Here is a 19,797-nt window from a genome sequence, read left to right on the forward strand (position 1 = left end):
TTCATGCGGAAATATTATCGAAAAAATGTAAGCTGAATGAATAACAAGAATACAGGCTTAATGTTTTGGTTCTTAAGTTTATTTTAAGATGATGCCAGTCGTGACGAGCAATGTTGTAAACGCAATTTAACAACATTTGATGAAAACCTGTCTCAGTGATGGACATAGTTCACTGTACACAGTCCACACACACAGGGAGGAGAACCATGTCTGACTGTCTAACCTCCTGGCCTCATGCTGCCCCTCAGCCCAGCCCTCACCGCAGAGACGAGCGTCCGGTCAGCTGTTACACCCCCAGCAGCAACTCTCACCTCCAGCCCGGTCTGGGCTCTGCGGGCCGCGACGCCATCGGCCTCGCCAAGGACAAGCAGCGCGCCTACATGCCCAGCCTGGTCAACAACGAGACCTATGGCACCATCCTCAACGCCAACTCGCCTCAGTCCGCCACCACCTCTGCTCCGCCCCTGCCCCCGAGAAACCTGGGTGAGCTCTCACACTCCGACGTCAGTACAATATAGATTGTCAAAGAATTGATATGGATGAATTGATGATCCTTTCTGACCTGAATCTGACCTCTTTGCTCGCATTGGGGAAGTGATATTTATTTATAAAATAGGCCTGAGAGAAAAAAAACTAATGTCCAGCATCAGTGACGGCGTGGTCTCATTTTGCCCGTATCGCTGGTCCCCAAATCCTTTACGTTAATTACTCTGCAGGTCTAAGCGGCCTTTGTACCTCTTGCATCACTCGTCTCTTGGTACCCAGAGACACTCTGACACTTCACTGAAGTTTGACTCGTCCGTCCACATGATCCCAAATCTAAGAGGCACAGAGTGTTTGTGTGTTTTGGGATACTTAATTCAGTGTTATGAAAATGTTATTTGATAGATACAACCTTCACAGATGTGAATATGCTGCCACACTTTATCATAACTTTATAGGCTCACTCATTTATCGTGGCACATTCACCACAGACTGTCTTTAATACCATAAGTGTCCTCCTGGAGGGCTGCCAGCGGTGCCGAGGAGAAACTACCAGCGGTGTTGGCCTCCTCGCCTCGCTGCAGCCTCGGCACTCTGCACATTCCCTCTGCTCAATAACTGTCGCTCCCAATTACACTCGGATGGAAACGACTACACTTTTAAAGTGGACGCTGTTTCTGGCAAAGTGCAGTTCTCTCTCTCTCTCTCTCTCTCTCTCTCTCTCTCTCGTCATTTTATTAACCTCTCTCTTTCTCCGTTTGTCTGTCTCAGTCCAGTTATCCGGCCTCGGGGGGATTGGTCAGTCTACAGCACCAAGCAGCTGGAAGCCCGGTGCTTTAGACCTGGCTGGCCGACAGAGGTCATCCTCAGACCCCCCCAACATGCACCCGCCTGTCCCCCCCTTGAGACTCACTTCAACTGGAGGTATGGACCCCAACACACCCATTCCTCCCTCTTAACCCTCCTGTTGCCTTAGGGTCATTTTGACCCCATTCAATGTTTAATGTCGGTGTTCTTTCGGGTCAATTTGACCCCAGGCTGTTTTTCACTGTCAAACATATAAGAAATATCAACTTTTATATATTTAAAGGGCTATTTAGGTAGTCAACAAACAAACATAAAAGTACCTCACAAAACTTGGAAAAAATATTAATTCTATAATTTTTTTCTGTTTTTTTTTGCTGGGGTCAAATTATTGGTGATGGTAACATATGTCAGTAATAATAAAGGGGTTAAGGAGGGTTAAAAATTGAAAATGGTCAAATTGACCCCCTAAAGGAGGGGGTTCAACTAAACTATTGCTTCAGTGAATATTAGTTGAATATATATGTTTTTATTGAGAGTAGTCGTAGGCCGTGTTTAGTTGAAATGTCACATTAAGGAGACATTTAAATGTTTAATTTTCATACTTGTCTGTCTGTCCCAAATATTACATTCCCCAAGGGGCATACGCTTTAAATTCTTTGCAGGTGCTGAGTTTGATTTAGTATATTTGCACAAATTCAAATTATTCAAATTCAAATTGTGCAGGGAGAAGAAAATCCATTACTCTCTTTATTGGGATTAATCATTTGGCATGTAAAAATCATGCATCCCTAAAACCCAATGTCCAAATGTCCAGTGACGAGTTCCCGATGACAGAAAAGACCTTTACGGTGTGTCGCTGTGTCCCAGGTCTGGGTCCGCCTGTGGCCAAGATGGAGTCCATGAGCATGCAGTCCAAGTCGAGCCAGGGGCCACTGGGCTCCAGAGCAGTGCCTCCGAAATCTCCTGCGGGGTAAGAACAATATCAATGTTTTCGCAAAGCTAATGAAATGTTACGGCTTCTGCAGCTGTGAATTCAAACCCGGTATGTTTAAGTCTGTCATCGATGCTCGGCGGCATTTTGGCAGCTTCATCAGCAACGCGGGAAAACAACGGATTTACATGATTCACTGCACATACACAAGAGGGTTGTGTATCTTGCTGTCGAACGCTCGTAACGTGGTGTTTTTATTTCACCAGAGGAATGAGTCGCCCCGGCTGCCGTTTCGCCGCTTCATTAGCTTCCAGGCGAGCAGTAACTCTCCCCCCCCGCGGTCGCCCTTTGTCTTCGTGTCTCCCACAGGGCTCACAGTGCGGCAATAAATCCCCAACAACGTTGCTGAGAAGCTTAGAGAGCTGGACAGTCTTCAGTTAGAAGTGTCTTTAATATAAGTTTATATGACTTTTACTCGCTCTTGATTTCTCTTTTTTTTTGTTTTACAGCAATGACAAAAGTTTCAACCGAGCGCTCAATCGAACCGTCTCCATTGAAAGACCCGGTGAGTTCAGGAGGAGAGACGCACGACATAGATTCTGTTCATTCTGCGACCGTCCAGTGTTCACATTGTTCCACTATCTGTCGGCTCCGGTTTCTTCTGTGGAAACGTGGAACATTTTGTTGTCGTTGTGATATCATTTCCTCTTCCTGTTCCAGCTAAGGAAGTGCCAGGATGCCCCCAGAACTCCAAAGGTCAGTCTGTGCCTGCAGGCCCCACGCAGAGGAAGATCTACCCGGTGAGTCCCTCATGCTTCCACTCATCCACATCCGGACCGTGTCGATTGTAAAGCGTTCGTTCACCGGCTGCTGACTCCCGAGTCGTGGTTTATTTATCTATTCGTGTCGTGCCGCTCGGTGGCCTCTGATTGGCTCAGTGTCTCCAGTGTCCTGGACTCCCAACAGGCACATACGGCCTTTCTAGAGAAGCCGTCGAGCTCCTTTAAAGGGTTTTTACGGTGGACGAATATGTACAGCTTTCTAGCCTGCAATTACAAATAACCGATGTATTTATTTTTGTTTTTATTTTGTCAATCAATGGAGAATCAAAGGATGACGGCAACCTTTTCCTTGTTTCCATCGTATGTCGCTGTGACGCTGCGCTGTGCTGCAACAATTACATGTTATTACTGGATGAATCCGTGGATTTAAAGGTCTTATATCTTCAGCTTCCAGCTACTGTTTAGTCCTTTGTAAAAAATCTAATTGAATTAGAAATAACTTCCATCGGTCAGAGGTCCAAAGAGTACCCAGAGGCTCAAAATACACAAAGTGAAACGGGAGAAACAAACCATAGGTCATTTCAATTATTTTTGTACGACCCCAAAAAAAATGTATTGCGTAGTTACCATAGCTCTCCAAATTATTGCTGTGGTTATCCTCATTGTGTTGAATAATGATGGCAAAGGACCGCACTTAAAACCCAAATTAGATCCTCATTAGACACCCCCCCCCCCCACACACACACACACACTTCAATACCAGAAAGCACTGTACAAAGTCGTTCTGAGGGCCTTTCTCTTGAACACAGTTCAGTGAAGACTCTCCCTGACTTCATCTTCTCTCCATCTCGGCCTTAGTTCCTAACAGAAATCCTAAAAAAACATTCCAACACTATAAGACAAACAAAGAAGCCGGATACACGGAGGCAGAGTGCACCGTGCGGCCGCCGCCACCACACCTCCGCTCTGCTGCTCCAACCCGATCCAACCCGTCTGTGTGCTCTGGTTCCGACTTGCAGAGGCCGAAGCGAGTGAAAGCCATCTACAACTGTGTCGCCGACAACCCGGACGAGCTGACCTTCTCTGAGGGCGAGGTCATCGTGGTGGACGGAGAGGAGGACCAGGAGTGGTGGGTCAGTATCGCCGCGCAGGTTTTTTTTCTTCGATTAGAGCGCCCGGTTTCACCGCGTGAATGTCAGTGCACTCGGTAACCATGGTGGCGAAAGCACACAAAAAAAGAAACGCCATGACCTCATTCAGACTGACGTCTCCCCCCCTCCCCCCCTCCTCGTTTTCTGCCTGCTGCTGCTTCCTCTCTGGAGCCCCTTGTGTGAACGTCGACCAGCTGCAACTCGTTTTCCTCTGAGCCACCTCTGCAGATAAGACCGTATTTAGTCACTTTCTCTCTCCGCCTGTCCCCGCGTGGACCCTCGAGTCCCTCGGGACCGCCGCCATGCCTCCTCTCTGTAGATGTGACGACGCCGCTGATTGCAGGACATTTCTTTTTTAAATTTCTAAATATAAAGATATTTAATTCTAGAAGTCAAATAGTAGAAATACTGTTCTTGCGGTGGCTGAAAAGCGTCAAATGAATGTGCAAAATATGTGGACGTGTGTATCTAGTATTGTATTCTACCTTTTGTCCCCCCCCCGTCCCCCCCGATAAGTGGTCTATAAATATTATATCAACATATATTAACAGATTAAACCGATCAGTCTCACGGCCTGCAGGTGATCCGTGCTGCGCAGGCTCCTCCGGTCGATCCGGGTCGAGTCCTCCAGAACAATAGTCTGACCCTTTAATTGTTAACATCCAGAGTTTCTCACTTCCGGCTTTTGCATTTGTGGCGTTTGCATTCGTTGGACTCTTCGCAGCCACCGTAGTTTTGAGTTTAGACTAAGAACAAATGTTTCTCTGTAGTTTTATCCTCATTGGCTTGTTGTGTTTCACTTGTTGGAGCATAAACACATCCTAGCTTTTTGTTTTCAGGTATAGAAGACGTTTAAAATGACTTAAATGGACAAATTAAGTTCTGTCGTCTTTATCGGCAAAGGTAATATAAAGTAGGAACGTCGTAGCAAATGTTCTTTAGACGCTAATCGTGTCTTAGCCTCTCGTCGTCCACCTTGTGCTCCATTAGTTGATGTTTAGGCTGTTCTCCTGTTTCTATTTAGTCTTTTTTCTATACTGCAAAAAATATAAAAAGCAGTTGTCAGATTTATTTTGTAATTTTAAATTATAGATGACAAATTGGATTACGTTATTTAATATAATTTGTATTACACTTATAGCTATCAAACGACTTAACTAAAGGGACGTAACTTGATTTCCTCGATGTAGACATTCTACATGATATAAATCCCAAACTGGATCATTTATTACAAGTCGACTCATAATTATATTTAAATATATAAATATTCAGTGCATATCCAGAGGAAAGGCAGATCAGTTTTGTGATTTTTAAGAATCAATATTTAATCTTTCACTCGAGATCAATCAGAAAACCCAGCCCTAATGTTGAATGGTGTTACTCTTCTGTTTGTCCTTTTTAGATTCCTTATTTAGTTGAAAGAAGTCAAATTACTTCGTGTTTCACTGAACTTACACCTGTCCAACAGGATAAAACCCAAACCTGACTTCAGCTATCTGCCTTGTATCGTGCTCTGACGTCCCCTCGGTCTCCCCTCTCCACAGCTGGGCCACATCGAAGGCGATCCGATGCGAAGAGGAGCCTTCCCCGTTACGTTCGTACACTTCATCGCCGACTGAAAGGTTCCTCTCAGGCTCTCGGGGGAGGGTGGAAGTGTCGCAGGACGTGGCGTCTCTCCTTCACCCGTCTCCGTGCAGCCGGCCAGCAAACATCCACCGTCGTCCCCGTGCTCGCCGTCGAACGTCATCGTCTTCATCGTCGTCCTCACCGGCGAGCTTCTCAAAGTTTCGCTGCCGCGTCGTCACTTCGGCCGCAACATCCGGAGCCCCCCCTCGCTGCTCGGCCCCGTGGGACCGCGTGTGGTTTTAATGCTTGCTGTTAATGACGTTCAGATTTAAAAACAACGATTGTAGTCTATGACCTCTCGCAATAAATGCACTTTGCTTTTGTCTTCCTCCTCGTTACAGCATAAGATGACACGATGAAGGTTAACGTGTACAGTATTTACGTCGGCTTTGTTCTGCTCAGCTTGTACAGATAGTACTGCGAAGACTACAGCAATGTGTTTTTGTAACTTTTAGAACAAATGTAAATGTGAACATACGCAACAAGCTTACATTCCACCTCTGTGCACGAGTGATTTAAAATGACCACCTGCTTGTAGGCGTGACCTTTCTGTCGTCGGCCTCCTGCGGGGAGGTTCATCTCGCGGTGCCAAGTTAACCCAGGACTATGTCTCTGGCCCCGTTTCAAAGACGGGCACAAATTATGTAAAAATAGCATCGAATGTGCTTCACACCTGGGAAAAGTCACTTTCTCATGTGGCTGTCGAGGGATGGAGCAGCTTTTCCACACATGGCTTCATTGGGGAGGGTAATGTTCAACAGCAGCGCTCCAGTGCTTCTCCCCGTTGTGTTTGAGGTGCCGTGCTGACAGCAGCCAGTAATTACCTTCATGAGGAGTCTGAGACCTCGGGCCGCCTGTCATCGGCCTCATGAGAGGAACAGGAAGTGTGTGCGGGTGTCTCGTCTGCACAGAAAAAGCTGAGAATGACATTTCATTGTAAGAAGAGGAAATAAAAAAAACCTGAGTGTGGGAATGTTCTGAGAAGCAGAGGCTCGTCCTCTGACTTGTGTTGCTTCCTTTGCCTTTGAGCACTCTGACGGGTGGATTTCTGTTGAGCTGAATTATCTCTGACGATACAGAGAAAGAAACATCCTGCCTACCGCTTAAGCCTCATATCTGTACATCGCTGGGGGTCCCATCATGTAGAAAGACGAGTTCATCGACAGTGTTACGAGATCAATATCAAACATTCAATGTAATTATCTTCATTTTGTTGCAGAGCAACTTTCTCTTCGTTCATAATGTTGATATTTAGACATTTAACCTGAAACCAGAGCCTTCCTTGGATTTGTGAATGACGAGAAGCATGTGAATTGTAGCCGATACTCTTCATCATGTTTAATATGAACTCACTGGAAACGGGAAGATTTAATAATCCTTTCATGTAAATATTTTTGATTTTGTTTATTTATATGTAAAAAGAAGTTAACCTGGGCACTAAATGTCTTTTAATGGTCGGTGGGGATGAGCAGTTACAGATACAACCTCAGCTGGACCTGTGTGTGTTGAAATCACAAGGACACACGCATAACTGTGACAATACACATAATTCATTAACTGTGTGGATTACTGCATCAACTCGTCACTCGATTGTGCAACAAATGGCAAATGAAACTGGAATAATAAAAGATGAAATGGTACGCGGTGCTGGTCGCTTTCTGCATCAAGGTGTTTGATTCATTCGTGAGCCTGTATTCTCTTTTGCTGAATTGTGTTTTTTGGGGATGTTTGTTTGTCTCAAAACAACTTGTTTAGTAATAACCTGCATTTAAAATCCCTCTTTGATTCGTGTGATCCCTGTGAAACTAAAAGTCTGATGATGTGCCGAGAGCTCCCTCTGATGGGAAACATCTCATTTGCATTCAGAGCGCTGCGAGTGGTAATTAAATCAAACGCTCAAAAGTAAAGAATACGCTGAAAGAAAAAGGAGAAATTACACTTTAATAAATCATCTAATCGCAATTGCCTCAAATTATTTAAAGTCACATTTTCAACACAATCTTAACGAGGCTGTTGAAAGAGAGAATGAGCTAATGAGGTGAAGTCGGGAAGTACCACGATGGGAAGCAAAAAATAATAATTCTACAGCCAAATGGGATTCCTGTGGTTTCAGCAGAGGAATAGATGTAATGCATTTTAATCACTACGTAAAAACAAAGTTACAAATCAAACACATCAAGCTTTTGGTACCAATTAGTCGTACAGTATAAAGAAATGACCAAAAAAAAGATACCATAAATCAAATCTGTCTTTAAATATGAGTAAATCCCACAAATTAAAACTGAGGCTCCTCCCACACAGTTAAAGCATATTGGTATAAATGTACCTTCGAGTCAAAAAAGTGACTTATTGTACCAACACTGTTTGTGAAAAACACCACAAAATACACGGATATTTAAACTTAAAAGGGATCAGAATAATTTCCACAATAATACAAAATATTGTAAAAGGTGTGTACCGTGTAGTTTCTCCACTGATGGGTGTCACCAAGAACCAACATGCTGACAGCTGCTGGAGATGAACGACGCCATCACGTACCGATTCATACCATCGTTTGCTTTAAATGTGATTAACATACATTGTATTCCAATGCGTTAAAAAATGCCACCGTTTCCTTTCCATTGTTGCTCTTGACTTCATGTGAAAGGGCAAAGGAGCATGTGAGGTGAAGAAACTAATTAAAAGGAAACGATTCAGACACATTCACAGTTGTACCGTCTCACCTGATGGGAAAAGGGGATAGGATATATATAAAAATATATATATTAATATATATATATATTTATATATAAATCTCTCAGAGAAAACTAATCATAGTTGGAGAAAAAGGAAATGGTTGCAATTCTTTGTCAATCTTCTGTTTTGCTGTTGCAGTCGTTTCATTTCTCTCTGCTCTCAGGATTTGACTGATGTCAACGCGGAGTCAAAGGAGGCCGACAGCACCTTGCAGATGGACTGAGCCTGCTCCTGTTGAGACGGGGGGATGGATAGCATGTCGGGAGATACCTCAAACCCAGGAAACGGTTTTGTTACTGTAGCCCACTCACCGAGCTGCTGCACTGGTACACCCAGATGCTGCACGCCTCTTGCTTTGCATCGGTGGTCTTGAGAGCCAGGAGGTTCTTCCCTGCACCGAGGCCGTCGTCGTAGCACAGCATGCGCACGATCAGGTACAGGGAGTGGCGGTGCAGCACGTCCTGGGCCACATGTATAATGAACAGTACTTAAGCATGCATTCCTTCTTCATTTGTATTACTTATCCAGGTGGTTACAGAGGTGAATCTGTTCAAAACAAGAGTAATCTGAGTGTAGCACTGGACCGGTGATCAATGGGAATCGATGACATGTTTGAGTCAGCAGCTTTGTGCAGAACCATGTCAAAACCATAACCATGCTGTTTGGCTGTATCGATGACCCAGCAGCACTGCAGCCTGATCAATGAGCATTAATCCTGAAGTACAGTACATCACTTTTTCGATCGCTTTTCCACTCACACACTGGTCCGGCGAGGCCACCTTGACTCCATACTTTGACACTCCCAGAATCACCTCTTCGTCTCGGGGCACGTAGGGCAGCTTTCCATCTTGCTGCGAGAAGAAGCCGAATATTTATAGCATCTTCAAAAATGAATGATGTGATATTGACTGCTGCGCACAGCGTGTCCCTGCAGCTTCTTACCTGGGCGGCATCAATATAGTTGATGAGGTCCAGAGGCTCCTGGAGGCTCCTGCTCATGTCAAACTGTAACTTCTCTATGGCTCCCACATACTTCACCCGGAACTCGGCACATGTTTCAGACGTGCCGTTACCTTTCCGAGGGCGTAAATCAGAATAATCCGTTAGCAGAGGAAAGAAGCAACACGTGCTGGACTTCATTGTGTTCATCGACTGACCTGAGCTCTTGGTGGAGTCTGTGTCGAGGCTGGCGACGGTGCTGGATCTGGAGAGCCCTCCCAAGCTGGAGTCCACAGACTGCGTGGAGTCAGAGACACGAGAGCGTTGGCTGCACGAGGAGAAAGTAGCTCCATCGTAACATTCGTGCGAGTGTGCGTGTTGTTCGCTTACTTTGCTCTTGGTGCTGATCTCACTGCTTTGCGAGCTGCTGCTGCTGTGCCGCTTTTTGACTTTCCGGAACATTCTTCACCATGTCGACCGCCTCCAGCCCTCCAGCCTCGCCAAACCTGAACCATAATGGACCGCAGGGTTAAACACACCACAGGAATGACCTCTCGAGTCCCAACAGAGGTGATGAATAATTGAATCTAGAACATATAACATTGTCTAAATTCTGAATAATGCATAAATGGAAGTGGGCATAATACATAATAGTCCTCTAGCTATCATTTGCCTGATTTAGGTGTTACTGTGACAACTGCACAGCCACTCACAATATAGTATAAGAAAGTTAGCCGTTATTTATTTATTCACAAAGTCTAATTAAGATCAAGAGAGACCCGAGAACAACACATGACGGTCATCATCCACGCAAATAATTCACCAGAAATATGATACTTTCAAACCATGCTTTCATTGTGTAAGAGTAGAATAACTCTTAAAATGTGGAGTTCTTCATGGATGACTGAGCCTTTCTAATTCCTGACCATCTCCTGACCTCGCCTTCAACAGCTGGTGGCTGTTAGAAAACCTAAACTTAGCTGTGAAATAATAAACAACACATGCACATTATAACAATACAACATTGTAATACATAGAATATTTGTGGGGCCTCTCATATCGAGTAGGTCAGAGGTTTTTATGAAATTCTGGTCTTTTTTTCCGGCTGTTTTGATGCAAAATCACACATTTAGGAGTTAAATGTGAAACTAATTGATCTGTTACAAGTGCTACTGAAACAAGTTGTTCTACCTCCACCAGGTCAAAGTGAAATACTACTGCAGGTCTTTGTGATGGAGTCGGAGCCTGTATAAAAAATGTAGAGCCCCCAACGACTCAAATGACACGCCAGACTCAACAGGTCTGTACTTGAACGCATCATTTGCTCTGCAGAAGACTTTGCTCGTTAAGACAACGACATCACATTGTCCGTCTTAAATATCTATAAATATCACCACCACAGTTATGTTCACACTGAAGTTGAAAAGCGGATACTTTCACGGGCGGTTGGCAAACAACATATTAATAGATGTAACGCAAGTCAGCTTTAACAACGCATGCCTGTTTTTTGCAGTGACCGTCTCAATGTTCATTTTCTTCGAGTAAGGTTTAAGTTTACCTTCAGTTTGACTCAAACTGCCCTGAAGAGCTCCACAGCCGACACCCCGCACCTCTTAAAGGGGACGCGACGGAGGACCTAAATCATGTCTCTAAAGTTCACTATAAAATACATTGTTTGGAGTGTACACAGGTTTAGATTACACAAATGTTATTTAAATATATATTTTAATTACTGTGTCCTTTGTATCATTTAATGGCGTTATTAATGTGAATTTCGATACCGCAAAAACGGTCCAACGGCTGGAGCGGAACTTTGTGTGTCGACGCTTTTCAATTTCTCGTCGGCTGTATTTTGGCGCAGCACCGGAAATGAAATGTGACGTCGCACGAGTCTGCCCCCTCCCTAATTCATGCAACGCACAGTGCAGTGGCAGTGCAGCGTGACCGCATTTATTTGCTCTGTTTTCAAATTGACGTCCTAAATTGAACACATATGGCGACAAAGCGCAAAGTAGAGGTGATTGTCCCCGCAGAGGAGAGTGACCAGCTCCTCATTCGTCCACTGTGAGTTTTTTATTTTATGAATAAAGGTTTTGAGTGGCTGCCTCTATATGCACATGCATTAACAATAAATAAATACATACATGTAAATGCTATATTTGTATGTAACGTTAACTACAGGGGCGCTGGTCAGGAGGTTGGGAGGTCATGCATCATCCTGGAGTTCAAAGGAAGGAAAATTATGGTAAATATTACTGCTTAGTATTTATCCTGCTTTGTGATTTCAAACAAACTGTATGTGTACTTCACACAAAAGAAATATAACAAAATATGTTAACCCAACAACACATCTATATTATAAAACAGCAATAACTATTACAACATGTAATTATATGTTATTATTTTGTGTATGGACTAATATGCAGTCTATTGTTATTATTTTATATGTTTTAATTATTATTTGTCATTGTTTTTTTAAATCCTGTCTTAAGCTTCTTCACCCAGGACTCCCTGAAACGCACTATTGATATTAAATGCATTATCCTGGGGGAAATATAAGAAGTCATGTTTGTGTTTTGCAGCTGGACTGTGGCATCCACCCGGGGCTGGAGGGGATGGATGCTCTCCCCTACATAGACCTGATAGACCCAGCGGAGATAGACCTGCTGCTCATCAGCCAGTGGGTCTTTCCTCCTGCCTTCATGTGTTGAACTGTCTATTTTAAGTATCTTCTGTATGGGTTATCTCCTTGTCATTTGATCTTGATGTATGTTTGCTCTCACCAGCTTCCACTTGGATCACTGTGGAGCTCTGCCCTGGTTCCTACAAAAGACCAGCTTCAAGGGCAGGACGTTCATGACCCACGCTACTAAGGCCATCTACCGCTGGCTTCTGTCAGACTACGTCAAAGTCAGGTAGGAGCCGTAGCAGTCATCATTACGGGAGACTTCCAACATAATAAATACAGTGCCTGCAATCATTTTGTCTTTGATTTATCGCAGCAACATTTCTGCAGACGACATGCTGTACACCGAGACCGACCTGGAGGAGAGCATGGATAAGATCGAGACCATCAACTTCCACGAGGTCAAGGAGGTGGCTGGAATCAAGTTCTGGTGCTACCACGCTGGTCATGTGCTGGGAGCTGCCATGTTCATGATCGAAATAGCAGGAGTCAAGGTAACGACTCCTGTTTTTTTGTTTCCGAGAGATCTAATGATGCATAAAAACTAAGTTCACTTAACAAGAACATTTTCTGTTTTTTCTTCTTCTCCGAAGCTGCTGTACACAGGAGACTTCTCCCGGCAGGAAGACAGGCATCTGATGGCGGCGGAGATCCCCAGTGTCAAACCTGACATCTTAATCATAGTACGCCACATATTCAATCACCTTATACACTCATTTAATGGATCTTTGGCTGAACCCAACGTGATGATTCCTGTTATTGTTTTGCAGGAGTCTACCTACGGCACCCACATCCACGAGAAGAGGGAGGAGCGAGAAGCTCGCTTCTGTAACACAATCCATGACATTGTCAACAGAGAAGGCCGCTGCTTAATCCCCGTGTTCGCCTTGGGGCGGGCCCAGGAACTGCTGCTCATTCTGGGTGAGAAGTGGTTTGTGACAGCCTGACATCTGATATGTATTATCCCTCTGAATAAACAGCGTCACCGACACTATGCTATCATTTGCCCGACCCTTTTCCCTGCTTGATATCTGCATTGTATTACGAGATCTGGTTTTGTCTGCAGCATCTGTCTTCAATGACGTGTCAATCGGAGGAGTGTGTATGATCGTGTCTCACGTTCCCCTGTAGACGAGTATTGGCAGAACCACCCAGAGCTCCATGACATCCCCATCTACTACGCTTCATCGCTGGCCAAGAAGTGCATGGCCGTGTACCAGACCTACGTCAACGCGATGAACGACAAGATACGCAAAGCCATCAATATCAACAACCCCTTTGTCTTCAAGCACATCAGCAACCTCAAGGTAGAGAGCTCGACAGACACAGACTAGACTGTCATCGCCGAATACGACAACCGAGGCGTCTGTGTTTTGTTTGTTTTCCAGAGCATGGATCACTTTGATGACATCGGTCCCAGTGTGGTGATGGCCTCTCCTGGCATGATGCAGAGCGGGCTCTCCAGAGAGCTCTTTGAGAGCTGGTGCACGGATAAGAGGAACGGAGTCATCATCGCTGGGTACTGTGTCGAGGGCACACTGGCCAAGGTCGGACTACAACCGTATACCGGACGGTGTTTCTCTAATAATAGACCGATACATTTAATGGCATCATTTCAAGCAAGTTTTGGCCAGCGCAACTCCAATCGGATGCGTCTGTGGAGACGGTGAATGAGTCCATGCAGCATCTGACTGTGATGTGTCGCGTGCTCTCTGCAGCACATCATGTCCGAGCCGGAGGAGATCACCGCCATGTCGGGGCAGAAGCTGCAGCTGAAGATGTCCGTGGACTACATCTCTTTCTCTGCCCACACTGACTACCAGCAGACCAGCGAGTTCATCAGGGCCCTCAAACCTCCTCATGTGGTGGGAGAGGGAATACAAATCCATTGATTTGTCTTCTATATTCTCAGTTATTTGTACCCTTTTGTAACGTCAGCCGTAAATCAGAAACCCTTGACCTTCCTTACTGCGTGTTCTCGTCAGATCCTGGTCCACGGGGAGCAGAATGAAATGGCCCGTCTGAAGGCTGCACTCATCAGGGAGTACGAGGATAACGACCAGGTCCACATCGAAGTCCACAACCCTCGCAACACAGAAGCTGTCACCCTCAACTTCAGGGGAGAGAAACTGGCCAAGGTCAATAAAGTGCCTGTCTGTCTCTGACCGGTTCTCTTCTCTCTAGGTGTTCATGGTCTGAAGTCCTCGTGGCTAAAGAATGCTGAGTCATGATTGTTGCATGTAGCGCATGATCATCCTGTGCTAGTATTGTCATAGGTGCTGAACACTGCTCCTCCTCCTCCTCCTCCAGGTGATGGGCTCTCTGGCTGATAACAAGTGTGTCCAGAGCCAGAGGGTGTCCGGCATACTGGTGAAAAAGAACTTCAACTACCACATCCTCAATCCCTCTGACCTTTCTAGTAGGTTTTTGTTGTTGTTCTCTAAACCTTCTCACCCGCAGCAGCATAGGACCCCCTGTGTGTGTTGGTAGTCAGGCCCAGTCAATACAGTTGATTGGCTACAACACATTCAGGGCTCTAGAATATATCTTCAGTCATTGAATTCAGGGAATCAAGACAAAAACTAGAATGGGCACTCGGTAGAGCGCATACCTTCGCATATCACAAGATTGGGCATTGAATTATGAAAATTTTGGCATTAGTTGCATGCCAATTGGATAAAAATTGACCGCGCTATGGTAAAAAGAAGATTTTGACCTTTTCATGACCTTTGACCCGATCAATCCCAAAATCTAGTCAATAACCAATCATCCCACCAAATTTCATGCGATTCAAGAAGATTTTGACCTTTTCATGACCTTGACCTTTGACCCGATCAATCCCAAAATCTAATCAAATGGTCCCCGAATAATAACCAATCATCCCACTAAATGTAATGCGATTCGGTTTAATACTTTTTGAGTTATGCGAGTAACACGCATATAAATAAATAAATACACGGCGAGCAAAAGATAACCTTCCGCATTTTCAATGCGAAGGTCAAGAGTAACCGCTGATCGTGTTGGCTCCAGTTTTTCATAAGCCAAGCTCATAATCATAAAGTAACAATGAAAGTTACACGTCTCAAGGATGAATCTGTCTCTTCACTCAAACGGATGCCCAATCTTTAATATTTGACTAAGTGGTGATTCCTGGATTGACCGGATGCTTCTGTGTTGTAGCGTACACGGAGCTGGCCATGAGCACAGTGAAACAAACCCAGGCCATCCCGTTCACCGGGCCGTACTCGCTGCTCGTCTGCCATCTGAGGAACCTCACCGGTAAGAGCCTCATATTTACATACGTGCAAACTTTTTTCAAAACGTAATTATTGATTTTGGGCCGTTCCTAAAAAACAGAGAGGTTTTCCCTGAGTTTACACCGGCTGCGGATGTCTTTTTTCCCCCCTCTTGACTCAGGTGACGTGGAGGAACTGGATGGGACGGAGAAGAACACTTTGAAGATTTTTAAAAATATCACTCTGGTCCACGAGGTGGGCATGGTGCTGCTGGAGGTGAGTGCTGCTGCTTCGTGTGATGCAGGATGGCGACGCTTTGCTCTCTCCTTGCTCATTTACCCAGCAGCCCTTTCTCTTTATCCCCCGTCTCAGTGGCTAGCGAACCCTCTCAATGACATGTACGCCGACGCTGTCACCACCGTCGTGCTGGAAGTCCAGTCCAACCCGAAGGCCCAGAAAGGTCGGTCTGGAGAACTGCTGCGTGTGTTGTTGGTCTGGATCTTTAGTTTCCTTCGCATTGAAAATGCGGATTGTTATGTTTTGATCGCCGTGTATTTATTTATTTATTTGTATGCGTGTTATTCTCATAACACAAAAAGTATTAAACCGAATCGCATGAAATTCGGTGGGATGATTGGTTATTATCCGGGGACCATTTGATTAGATTTTGGGATCAATTGGGTCAAAGGTCAATGTCAAGGTCATGAAAAGGTCAACATCTTCTTTTTACCATAGCACGGTCAATTTGTATCCAATTGTCATGCAACTAATGCCAAAATGTTCATAATTCAATGCCCAATCTTGTGATATGCGAAGGTATGCGCTCTACCGAGTGCCCGTTCTAGTTTGTTTATATTATTTGTATGTGTGTTATTCGCATAAGTAAAAAAGTTTTAAACCGAATCGCATGCAATTCGGTGGGATGATTGGTTATTATCCGGGGACCATTTGATTCGATTTTGGGATCGATCGGGTCAAAGGTCAATGTCAAGGTCATGAAAAGGTCAACATCTTCTATTTACCATAGCACGGTCAATTGTTATCCAATTGGCATGCAACTAATGCCAAAATGTTCATAATTCAATGCCCAATCTTGTGATATGCGAAGGTATGCGCTCTACCGAGTGCCCGTTCTAGTTTCGAATGCATTAGGAAGCAAATTACTCATTTCATTTGAGCCCACTTGTCTAATTACTCAAAAAAGAAACGTACTGCATTGTGTCTGGTTATTATTGTGGGCTTTGTTTTTCTGAATCCCTATTTAATGTGATTGATGACGAACAGCCATGGAGACCCAGAGTTCCATTATGGACATGGACATCTTCCAAACCCGACTAGGAGTCATGTTGCAGTGAGTGACACTCAACCCATACCAACTTGCCTCTAATATTGTATCCATGGAAACAACGTTTAAAAGGTGAACTGTGCTTCACTTTCATTAGGAGAATACTCATTGCTTCTCTCTCTGTCTTTAGGGACATGTTTGGAGACGAATGTGTGGATTTCAGTGATGAGAAAAACATCTCTGTGACAGTAGACGGGAAGACTATTCACATCTGCTTGGAAACGAGGGTGAGAACCTTTTCGCTTGTTGCACCAAGACACCGAACCGTGACCGTGGTGTCGGATTGTTTTTAAGACGCCTCTCCCCCGTTCAGACGGTGTGCTACGAGGACGAATGCGCAGAGGACGACTCCCTGAGAGAGATGGTGGAGCTGGCAGTGCAGCGGCTCTACGACGCCCTCAACCCGCTCATCTGAGAGCGCAGACGGGGCTGTGGTTGGACTTCGTAACAAATCAGACATCGCCTTTAAACTAACGAGGGACAGAGTTTCTCAAGCTAAGTCGTCACAGATATTATAACAATGAATATTTAGACAATTTCAGTGTTGAAAATGAACACGCTGCTTGTGTTTGGGTGCCAAGAATCATTGTGACTTGTCTGACGTCTATATTTCTACACTGCCGGGAGTATTTTAGCTCATTTTATACAAAATCAAAGAACAAATCAATACAGTGCAGATTCATCTAACTCTAGTTTGAAATCGTTACTCACTTGCCATGTCTGGGTCGGTGTCGTGGAAAGCCTCAACAACCAATCACAGTTCCTATATGAATACAATTTGGAAAGACTCCCTCGACCTTTTAATAAATAACTTTATGTTTATGACCTGTGAGTTACCTCGGAAAACAAAAACAGGTAATTTAATAAGCTGTGTAGATAGGTTTTGTTTTCATAGATTGTAGTTTTTCTTTTTTGTTATGCAAGCACTTTTAACTATAATATATTTAATAAGTTGACTGTATTCATGTGATGCGCTGTATGTTTTCTTTGGCCTGAGTTTGTTACTAATGTGCACTGATATGACTTGTTAACTTGTAACTGTGAATTTCTAAATGCACTAAATGTTTGTTTTCATATATATCTACAAAATAATTTCACAAACCACTAACTATTGAATAATTATGCCATTGGTTTAATTTGATGAGGTATTTCACCAGCTAGTATCAGAAGTGTTCTTTAAATGAGGTTTACAGATCATCAGTGTTGGTGTAACGTTGACAAACAAGACTCAAGCAACATTTGTTTACTGCTCCGCCAGGCACCAATCAACTCATTTATTAATTAAATATCTGAACAATGTGGATGTTTAAAATAAATAAAGGCACCTTTCATAATGAAAATAAGACTCAATGTATGACTAATATACACATCCCTTACATTGCTACATGGTTCAATAGCAACACTGATTTAAATAAGGTATAGCCAGGACTAGTTATCCCCACTGCTCTGCTGGAAGTTGCATTGTTCAGACAGATTACAGATTACAGTTAGTCCTGAGAACACACATCCATACACTTTCCGGTCTTTGATTTGCAGCGGTTCACAAAAACAGCGTAATCCTATTTCACTTGCAATATCCTCACTTCAAACCTGTGGCGACACCCAAGGCCGTCGCCATCAGCACCATCACCCCCATCACCATGAACGTGGTCGCCGTGTCCACCCCCGTCTCCGCCTTCCTCTTCAGCATCTCCTCCTTGTGGAGCCGGGCGTCATGCTGCCTCTGCAGCTGCTCGCTGTAGTGGGCCTTGATGAACTTGTCGAAATCAAAGAGCACCTGCCGTCTGTCTGCGCCCACCGCGGACGGTCGGGTTCCGGGTTGCTCTCCGGAGGAGCCCCCGGTGTCCTTGGCGGCGGGCTTGGCGGTGGCGATGAGTTCCGACGGACTCAGCACGCCCCGGTCGTACTTCTTCCTCAGCGCCTTGTTGCCGAGCACCGTGTAGGCCTCGCTGATCTCGAAGAAGCGGACCTTGGCGTGCTCGCTGCCGGCGTTTCTGTCCGGGTGGTAGACGAAGGACTGCTTGAAGTAGGCGGCTTTTATCTGCGTTTGATTGGCAGTGGGCGACACCTCCAGGGTGTCATAGTAGCCCGTTTTGGTTTTGTAAAGGGGCTCCAGTCGCGCTCCGTTGTCGCTGTAAGCTCTGATGAACACCACCGGTCCCGGTGCCGGTCCTAAACACAACCCGGGGCGCTGCTGTGGACGAGCGGACCAAACGGTACACCGGAAGCTGCCGTTGATCCGGTACGGAGGGAGACACGTCGCTATGCTTTGAATCTGCAGCTTTTTATAGAGGCAGCACTCTTTGCCGAGGGCATTGTCAACATGACCTGACAGCGGTGTCCTCGTTATGTAACTCTCCCGTGAAGCTGCACTTCCGGCTCCCCGTAGTTCTCCACTTTGAATGTCGCCGAGAATAAACTCCGCCGATGGAGACGAAGCTTGTGCTGCGTGTTTACTTTGTTTGACACGACTTTCAAGGCGGTATCGACTTTGGGCAAAGTTGTACGCTCCCCTCCCGGAACGCAGTCGGACCTCCGCCATGTTGGACGGGGCTAAAAAATAAAAGCTGACTTCCGGGATGCTGATGGCGGCTCGTCGAGCTGCAGCGCCCCCGACGGGAGCATGACACCAGAACTACACGAGACAAACAACCAATATGTCTGCATGATGTTCGATTATTTTGTATCGACACATACCAAATGTTTAATAAATTTAGTTTGCGATATTCTACAACTTTTAAACTAATACCATCTAACAAACATACACAGTATATCGGTACCACTCAGTTGTCATTGATAGATCTAGTCCTGCAACAAATTATATCTTCAATAAGGTTTTAATCTTCAGTTTTTATTAAGGCTTCAACTTAATGATCATCATTGTTGCTGCTTTGTCCATTATACAGAGTATTGGTTACCTTTTATTGTTATAAATCCAGTTTTAGAATTTCTAATTATAATATAGTTTTAAATTTAGATCATGATAATTTACTAATGCATTATTTAGGTGAATGTACTACATGTATTAAAAAAATGACAGGATGTTAAAACCTTTATTTTGAAGTAAGCCTCAAA

At 44.6% G+C, this 19,797-nt stretch overlaps 4 protein-coding genes across 7 annotated transcripts in view; 2 read left to right on the plus strand and 2 right to left on the minus strand.

Moving 5' to 3' along the window:
* The window catches only part of asap2a (ArfGAP with SH3 domain, ankyrin repeat and PH domain 2a), a 70,855-nt gene extending 62,712 nt beyond the window's left edge, over positions 1–8,143 (plus strand). For 2 of the 3 annotated variants that reach the window (XM_056427144.1, XM_056427143.1), the window contains exons 22-28: positions 249–483; positions 1,255–1,407; positions 2,158–2,260; positions 2,731–2,786; positions 2,942–3,021; positions 4,023–4,132; positions 5,699–8,143. In XM_056427144.1, the coding sequence (XP_056283119.1) occupies positions 249–483; positions 1,255–1,407; positions 2,158–2,260; positions 2,731–2,786; positions 2,942–3,021; positions 4,023–4,132; positions 5,699–6,023 (1,062 nt within the window). In that variant the 3' untranslated portion in view covers positions 6,024–8,143. Of the gene's footprint in view, positions 1–248; positions 484–1,254; positions 1,408–2,157; positions 2,261–2,730; positions 2,787–2,941; positions 3,022–4,022; positions 4,137–5,698 lie in introns of all 3 variants that reach the window. The other variant, XM_056427145.1, reaches the window with a different exon arrangement.
* On the minus strand, positions 7,703–11,054 carry itgb1bp1 (integrin beta 1 binding protein 1). Its single transcript, XM_056427150.1, has 7 exons — positions 11,014–11,054; positions 9,846–9,961; positions 9,674–9,752; positions 9,459–9,589; positions 9,275–9,367; positions 8,828–8,977; positions 7,703–8,747 (listed from the first exon to the last, which is right to left on the minus strand). Exons 2-7 carry the CDS (start codon positions 9,915–9,917, stop codon positions 8,676–8,678), a joined length of 597 nt encoding a protein of 198 aa, XP_056283125.1. The 5' UTR covers positions 9,918–9,961; positions 11,014–11,054; the 3' UTR covers positions 7,703–8,675.
* Positions 9,955–17,858, plus strand: LOC130201929 (cleavage and polyadenylation specificity factor subunit 3). 2 transcript variants are annotated; one of them, XM_056427147.1, is made up of 18 exons: positions 9,955–10,025; positions 11,637–11,700; positions 12,038–12,135; positions 12,242–12,370; positions 12,458–12,635; positions 12,735–12,824; positions 12,912–13,062; positions 13,273–13,448; positions 13,530–13,688; positions 13,860–14,006; positions 14,127–14,279; positions 14,452–14,560; positions 15,322–15,420; positions 15,559–15,653; positions 15,750–15,837; positions 16,662–16,728; positions 16,853–16,949; positions 17,036–17,858. In XM_056427147.1, exons 2-18 carry the CDS (start codon positions 11,698–11,700, stop codon positions 17,135–17,137), a joined length of 1,941 nt encoding a protein of 646 aa, XP_056283122.1. In that variant the 5' UTR covers positions 9,955–10,025; positions 11,637–11,697; the 3' UTR covers positions 17,138–17,858. The 2 variants fall into 2 exon arrangements, with proteins under 2 accessions (XP_056283122.1, XP_056283121.1); XM_056427146.1 differs by lacking the exon at positions 9,955–10,025 and adding an exon at positions 11,112–11,519.
* A 102-nt stretch (positions 17,859–17,960) lies between these two features.
* LOC130201932 (dnaJ homolog subfamily C member 30, mitochondrial-like) lies at positions 17,961–19,277 on the minus strand. The gene has a single exon (XM_056427149.1). The coding sequence runs from the start codon at positions 19,262–19,264 to the stop codon at positions 18,302–18,304; it is 963 nt and encodes a 320-aa protein (XP_056283124.1). The 5' UTR covers positions 19,265–19,277; the 3' UTR covers positions 17,961–18,301.
* Between the last annotated feature and the right edge of the window lie 520 nt (positions 19,278–19,797).

Source organism: Pseudoliparis swirei, chromosome 11 (assembly GCF_029220125.1).
Source record: "Pseudoliparis swirei isolate HS2019 ecotype Mariana Trench chromosome 11, NWPU_hadal_v1, whole genome shotgun sequence".
In the NCBI taxonomy this organism is placed as follows: domain Eukaryota; kingdom Metazoa; phylum Chordata; class Actinopteri; order Perciformes; family Liparidae; genus Pseudoliparis; species Pseudoliparis swirei.

Excerpts from the sequence above, each read along its gene's own strand:
- itgb1bp1 (XM_056427150.1), bottom strand. The coding sequence starts at position 9,917 with ATGTTCCGGAAAGTCAAAAAGCGGCACAGCAGCAGCAGCTCGCAAAGC. Across the intron at positions 9,753-9,845 it reads AGATCAGCACCAAGAGCAAA|TCTGTGGACTCCAGCTTGGG; the intron begins GTAAGCGAACAA and ends GACTCCACGCAG. Across the intron at positions 8,748-8,827 it reads TGTACCAGTGCAGCAGCTCG|GAGCAGGCTCAGTCCATCTG; the intron begins GTGAGTGGGCTA and ends CCGTCTCAACAG.
- LOC130201929 (XM_056427146.1), top strand. The coding sequence starts at position 11,449 with ATGGCGACAAAGCGCAAAGTAGAGGTGATTGTCCCCGCAGAGGAGAGT. Across the intron at positions 12,371-12,457 it reads TCAGACTACGTCAAAGTCAG|CAACATTTCTGCAGACGACA; the intron begins GTAGGAGCCGTA and ends GATTTATCGCAG. Across the intron at positions 12,636-12,734 it reads TCGAAATAGCAGGAGTCAAG|CTGCTGTACACAGGAGACTT; the intron begins GTAACGACTCCT and ends TCTTCTCCGAAG.
- LOC130201932 (XM_056427149.1), bottom strand. The coding sequence starts at position 19,264 with ATGGCGGAGGTCCGACTGCGTTCCGGGAGGGGAGCGTACAACTTTGCC.